We start from the raw sequence: 6700 nt of genomic DNA on the forward strand, positions 1-6700 counted from the left end.
TTGGTTTGTAAGAAGTGGAAAGGAAGAAGGTGGTGGTAGTCACAACTGGCTGGAGGAAACATTTGCAGTTCAGTGCAACTGATGCTGTGTGTGTGTGGCAGTGACAAGTGGGCCAAAGCCAGGGGTCAGTGGCAATGTTTAATTACTTCTATTGCTTGTATAAATTATTTGTATACATTTTTACAAATGCAGCCCCAAATTTAGCAAAATTAGTTGGAAACAGGCAAGGAATATTTGAGTGTCTCAGTGAAAATGAAAGAGTTTCAAATTAATTTGTAAACTTAACTTTGCACTTGGGTGAAGCATTCACACCAGCATGTTGTTAGATATTAAGGAAAAGCAATTATATTAGTCAAGGCTTAGTGTATTTATCATAGGCATGCACTCATGTCTTGCCTTCCTCAGAACAAATGTTTTCTTAGGTGGACTTGACGTATGCTTTCTCCATGTCAGTTTATTTGCAGTTTGAAATTTTTCAATTCTCTCCTCATTAATAGCCTCCTAGTGTATAAAACAGGTATTATTTTTTATGGTTTTCAATATATTTCTCCTTGTTATTATTACACTGGTGTATATTATCAGCATTTTCATCAGTTGTCCATTTTGCCAGTGTGCTGAGGGAACCATTTGATTCCAATCTATGAAATGTGTTTGATGAACTGTCCAGTGATAAAAGCATTAAACTGCTTGGAGTGTTTGCAGACCAAATCTTATTTTTATTATTTTTTTATTTTTTTTAGTGCATGCATCATGAATGAATCTGCCTCTAGTGGAAATGTTCAAGAGTTTGATGTGTTTAGTGCTATGGACTGGAAGGATGGCATAGGTACTTTGCCAGGAAGTGACCTAAAGGTAAGATAACATAATTTTTTCAGTAAGCGAAATAAAAATGTTAAATTCCAAAAGAATGCATTTCACAAGCTAGGGTGTAGGTATCTGCCTTTATGAATAAAACATGCATCTGCAGCTCTGAGTTAAGAGACTGTAGCCTGTTAACTCTTAGCTCTGGAATTTCTTGATTCAGTTTCTGGTGCTGGCACAGACAGTCGTCATCCCCGTAAGAAGGCATAAATTAGCGCTGCCTCACTACGTAGACAAAAGTAATCAAGTGCACATTATAAAAAAAAAATATCTCAAAAGTTAAGGTGAAAATTCAATCTACTTAAAGCATTGTATTACTGTACCACTAAGAATCTTTATGCTGTCACTGACTCTCATGGTTTGATATTCTTAGTTCTTTTCAATTACAAAACCAGTTATTTTTGCTGTGCTCTCACGTGGGTGACTCAATAAAAAAGTGACTGCTTCTGAGTTTGGTATAGTTTAGAAAGTTGAATCATACTGGAATAGTACATTTTTCACACTGATTGTATTTACTGAAGTAAATTATAACAGTTTTGTTTTCAGAATGTTTTATGTATTTTTAAAAATCTGATACTTTTTCTTATGTTGTCAGAAGATGTTCTGTGCTTCATTAACTAAAAACATAACTTCAGTACTAGAGACTGTATTGCACCTGTTTCCTGTTGATCATAATAAATATTTTCATGTCATTCAATGTAGACTAACAGTGATGAGGTTTTCTCATAGTCTGTTTTTTAAAAAGAATCACACAAGAACGTGTGTGTTTTTTAAAAGAACTTTGTATCACTTGGTGCCTGAAACAATTCTTATTGTTGACGTAAAAAGTAAAAAAATGTTTGAAATTCAGGACATACATGTTGTGTTTTTTTGTGCTGTGCTATTTTTGTGTGGCTTTTAAAAAAATCACAGAACTATAGAACAGTTTCACAGAATATTTTACTTTGGAATGGACTTCAGGATACCACCTCTGAGCATTCCAGACCTCAGGCTGACTTAGGTCAGATTGCTCAGGGCCTTGTCCACTATGCATTTGGTCATCTCCAGAGTTGGAGATACCACGATCTCACTCAACAATCTGGCTCAGCATTTGACCACTCTCACAGTGATTTTTTTTTCCTTTTATGGATACTTTGTTGGAATCTCCCCTTTTGCAGCTTGTGCCTGTTGCCTCTTGTTCTTGTACTTTGTACATATGAGAAGAACCTGCCTCCATCCTGTCTATATCGTCAGATTAAGTTCTGGAAGACAACAGTAACATTTTTCCTTCTTTTCTTAAGACTGAGCAAACACGTTCACTCAGGTTTTCCTTGCATGTTACATCCCCTACTTGTTTTGTTGGACATCTTGATAGACTTGCTCCAGTATATTAGTGTCTTTCTTGTACTGGACACAGTATCCTGCATATGGTCTCATCAGCGTTGGATAGAGGGGGATAATCAGTTTCCGTGACCTCCTGGCTGCCCTCTTGCTAAAGCAGCCATGGGTGCTGTTGGCCGGCTTTTATGCGAGGGCACATCACTGACTTACGTTCAACTCACAGGTCTTCTGCAAAGGTGTTTTCAGTCAGCCCCCCGGGCTGTTCTGGTGCACTCAGCTGTTCCATCCCAGGTGCAGGGCCTTGCACGTGCTTTTGTAGACCTTCATAAGATCTTGTTAGCTCATTTCTTCAGCATATCCAGGTCTTTCTGAATAGCAGCTCCTATGTGGCTGTTTGGTTTTGCTGCCTGTAGCCATATAGAAGCCCTTGTTGTTGTGTTTGCTTGTTTCTTCTCCAACTGAGCTCTGGGTTTCCTAACTCTGTTGTTGTACGCTGTAGCAGTGTCATTGTATTCCTTCCATTCGGCCGTTTGAGAGGAATGGGAAAGCTTCCACACAAAGTGAGGGAAAGGACTGGGAAGTGTAGCTGAGAGTAACTTCAGGAAATTATGTAAAGTTTCTTAACTATGTCCTGTTCAGGAAAGCATGAGCTTGATTTTAAGGTTGTTCTGCTGGGTTGGGGTGTGTGTGTGTTTATTTATTTATTTCTTATTTGGAAACAAACAAGTATCTGATTTTTGGACATAAATTGTTTGGTCCAGGCGTTAGGGAAGGTTCAGTCACGTGCGTGATGGTGATGTACCCAAAATAACGAAAGATCACAGAATCACGGAATCATCATGTTTGGAAAGGACCTCTAAGATCACCGAGTCCAACTGTCAACACAAAAAATCCTCCCAAAAACTAAACAAAAAAACCAACAAAAAATCCACACCACACAATGTTGGCCACCAGTGCATGTCCTGAAGTACCGAATCTATATGGCTTTTGAATACCTCCAGGAATGGTGAGTCAACCACCTCCCTGGGCAGGCTAGTTCAGTGCCTGACCATTCTTTCAGTATAGAAATTCTTCCTAATACCCAATCTAAACCTTCCCTGCAGCAACTTCAGGCCATTTCCTCTCTTTCCGCTCTTTGTGGAATTCTCAGAATAGGGTTCATGTGGATGGTTTACCTGAACTGCTCTTAGAGTAGGGTATTTTAATACTGTGTCCTGAACCTAAAGAAAATGACCTTACACAGCAGTTACTTCTTATAAGGTCGTGTCTTTCAAAAATTGTTACCGATTTGTTCCACTGAAGATTCCAAACAGTTGCCATGTATTTACATTGAAATGCAATTGAAAAATCATATGAAAACACTGTAGTAGGATAGTGCACAAATCCAAAGATTCAATTTTTACAGCTTGGTAATAGATTAGAGTGTCTGGGTTTTTATAATGAGTAATAAGCCATAGCTGAACCATTACCAGCAGACCTGTATTGCTTCTATTCTCACATTTAGTCTTTTCTACTTAAGATGTTGGGGAAAACTGTCTTTTGATCACTCACATTTAGCAAACTGTATTGTATGAGTGTGTTTTAAGTTTATTGTATACTAAAATGTTCAAATGATGCCTTTTAATATAGAAGTCTTGGGTAGTTATCTACTTGAAGTCCTTATTTTTAGTCATGTAAGTCATATGGCATTTGCTTGTCTTTACTGCTAGTGTGATGAAGTTTCATGCTTATTTTTACATCTGCTCTTTTAAAGACATCTGTTTTCTTGTGTGATACATTAATATCCAGCCACCTCAGATTATCAGATGAGTATGTCTGAGCAACCATATTTTTAATTTTTGTGAACATGAGTTCTTCTATGAGCAAAGGTGGTAAAAGACTACTGTAAGTAGTATTAAATGCTTGAAATATTTACAAATAACTTTTCTGAAATGTTTTCTTATCATTGCTTACATTAACTTCTCTTACAATATAGACAAACCAGTAAATCAGAAATGGGAAATTGCATTTCTTTATGTTATGGAGTCCTGTGGGCAGTTTCATGCCTACAAGACTTCACTGAGGTAGCCTGCAGCAGTGGACACTCACCTCCCAGTCTAATCAAAACAAGGGAGTCGAGTCAGGTACTAAGCCTCTGTTTGTGTTCTCTTACATCTACGTTTGTTTCCACATTGCTGAAGTGCTGAAAATGTTCTTTCTCTATGATTTTGTGCAGTGCTAATTGTTAAAGAGTTTTGTCACCCATAGTTGGAGAAGGCTGTGGTAGTACATTCTCATGCAGATTTTGTTCAAACTTCTTAGCAAAGATAGTCATAAAATAGTTAATACTTTTTAATACTGCTTTGAGCATGCTGTGTGACAGATAGTGAGTGGTTGTGGAAAAGGCTAGGATTTCTAATTATACAGGGGATAGGAAGAATTAAAAATTGTTCAGAATGGTGCACCGAAGACTGAGAACAAAAATTTTAGCATTGTATATTAGTTCTTTCAAGATGTGTAAATAAAACAGGAAACTTGAATTCCAGTAGAGTTTAAAATAGTTTAGAAATTACAGAATGCCTTCATGTGGCAGGCTAAGTAATGTATGCTCATCTGAAAAACATCAATGCTTACCAGTTATTCTGCATGGTGTGAATGTAAATGTGAAATACTTTTCTTTTTTTTCTTTTTTTTCTTTTTTTTTAATCTTTGTGCTGAGTTCAGGCAGTAACACCATCACTTCAAGATTTAAATGTACTCATTAAATTGGAAAAGCTGCAATAATTTACAGTCACTTCCTACTGCAGTGACAGAAGTTTATGAAGTACTTCATAATGAGTTTTCTAGTGCTTGTGTTTGGAAAGTGAGCAGTTGTATACTGCATGGACAGAATTTTGTTCAGTATTTCCAGCTTGCAAATTGTGCTTGAATGTAAAAAAAACAACAAAAAAAGATGATGAAGAAATTAACCTGTAAATAACGTTGGGCAGCTCATATTGTAGGAAACCAACTGTAATAGTTGAATATGGTGGAATAATGGTTAGTGGTGCTTGGTATTTCCAGCTGCTCTGTGAAGAAGGTAACTGAGTGCTGTGTTTCTGGATGCATAGGTTGCAACAGCCCAAGGCAGTAAAGTGCGTCCTTTCCCCAGGCCATTCTGAAATTGCATTCAGGTTTGCTTGAGATAATTAACTTTTTGAAAACAGCTTACTTTTTTCTCAGTTTATTATATATTAAACAGCAGAAATACTGGTAGCATCTCAGGCAAAAACTAACTACACTGCTTTTTTAGTGCAGAGCTAGTTCTGCCCTCATGCAGTGGCATGTGCTGCAGTGAATCTGGGGAACCATTTCTCTCTTTGGGGAGAATCCCTGAGGATGTCCATGGGAAACATCAACAGCCAGGTACGGGTTAAATTGCTGTTTCCACTGGGAAGGTGTGACTCTAGAGGGAAGCTAGGTTCCCTTCAGGTAGCGCACGAAGGAGAAGGCAAGGCAGAATAGGCTATCTCTGACTACGTGTGAACCCCAGCAGATACACCTCGTGGCCTTGTCTTTTCCACCTGGAAACTTTATTGGTTTTCCACCTGGAAACTTCCACACTTTATTCTGTTGCAGTCTCATGTAAATAATTAGCTCATGCTGTGCTTCATTGCCTTAGATTTCTAGTTAAAACCGCATTGTCATAAAATGATCTTACCTTACTTAAAAAAATAAAAACCAAAAAGGAAATTTCGCTATGAAAATTTGCTAAAATTCCAAGGCCGAGAAATGCCAGGATTAGCTTTGCCTTTGGATCTTTAGTTTGGCTTCTTCATGTGCAGTCATGGCAGAGTCTTCTCTTAAGTGAAGACATGCTATTTTACCAAAAGTTCCCATGTCTTTTGGTATAGAAGCTGTTACACTTGTAAATAACTGGGTGGATGATTTCAGGAAGGAAAAGGAACAGTTTTGTGATTAATGCAGGTAAATCCCACACAGAAAGGCTTAGCACTGCACTTGCTTCTACCAGAGCCTTCCTGTTGTGGTTCCCAACAGCACACTGGAATCAAAATTTTGGCAGGTAGTAATTAATTTTTTATTTGCCACTTGCTTAGGTTCCCCACAAGATATTAGCGTTTGATACTTTGAAATATTTTGGCCAAAATAATTCAAAGGTGGTGCTGCTTTGTAGGTCAACTTCTGGATCAATAAGCATCGTCTTGACAGGCCTTAACTTCTGGCTCTGTCACTGATATATCTGTCACCTTAAGAAAGCCTGTTTTGCTGCAGTTTCCTATTCAGGTGGAGATAATAAGACAGATGCATTTTTCAGTGGAGAGAAACCATTGAGAAGCCCTCTGTGACTAAAATGATTCTTGAGCACTTGAGGCAGAGGTGGGAGGACTGGAAGAGCCCAAGTAAGATAAAGTAGATAAATGTTACTTCAGACAAGACTGAAGTATCAAGGGTACCTAAGCTTACCATTCAGAAGAAAGGAGAGAATGTTCCTATTATTAGTTTTTTTGAAAAGTTGTAATTTGTTGCTAATCCATTCCTG

At 37.8% G+C, this 6700-nt stretch overlaps 1 protein-coding gene across 1 annotated transcript in view; it reads left to right on the forward strand.

Moving 5' to 3' along the window:
• The first annotated feature begins 746 nt into the window (after positions 1 to 746).
• The window catches only part of L3MBTL3 (l(3)mbt-like 3 (Drosophila)), a 69390-nt gene continuing 63436 nt past the window's right edge, over positions 747 to 6700 (forward strand). The window contains exon 1 of the mRNA XM_009999121.1: positions 747 to 852. Coding sequence (XP_009997423.1) covers positions 751 to 852 — 102 coding nt within the window. The 5' untranslated portion in view covers positions 747 to 750. The remainder of the gene's footprint in view (positions 853 to 6700) is intronic.

The sequence above is a fragment of the Chaetura pelagica genome, unplaced genomic scaffold (assembly GCF_000747805.2).
Source record: "Chaetura pelagica isolate M959 unplaced genomic scaffold, ChaPel_1.0 scaffold90, whole genome shotgun sequence".
In the NCBI taxonomy this organism is placed as follows: Eukaryota; Metazoa; Chordata; class Aves; order Apodiformes; family Apodidae; genus Chaetura; species Chaetura pelagica.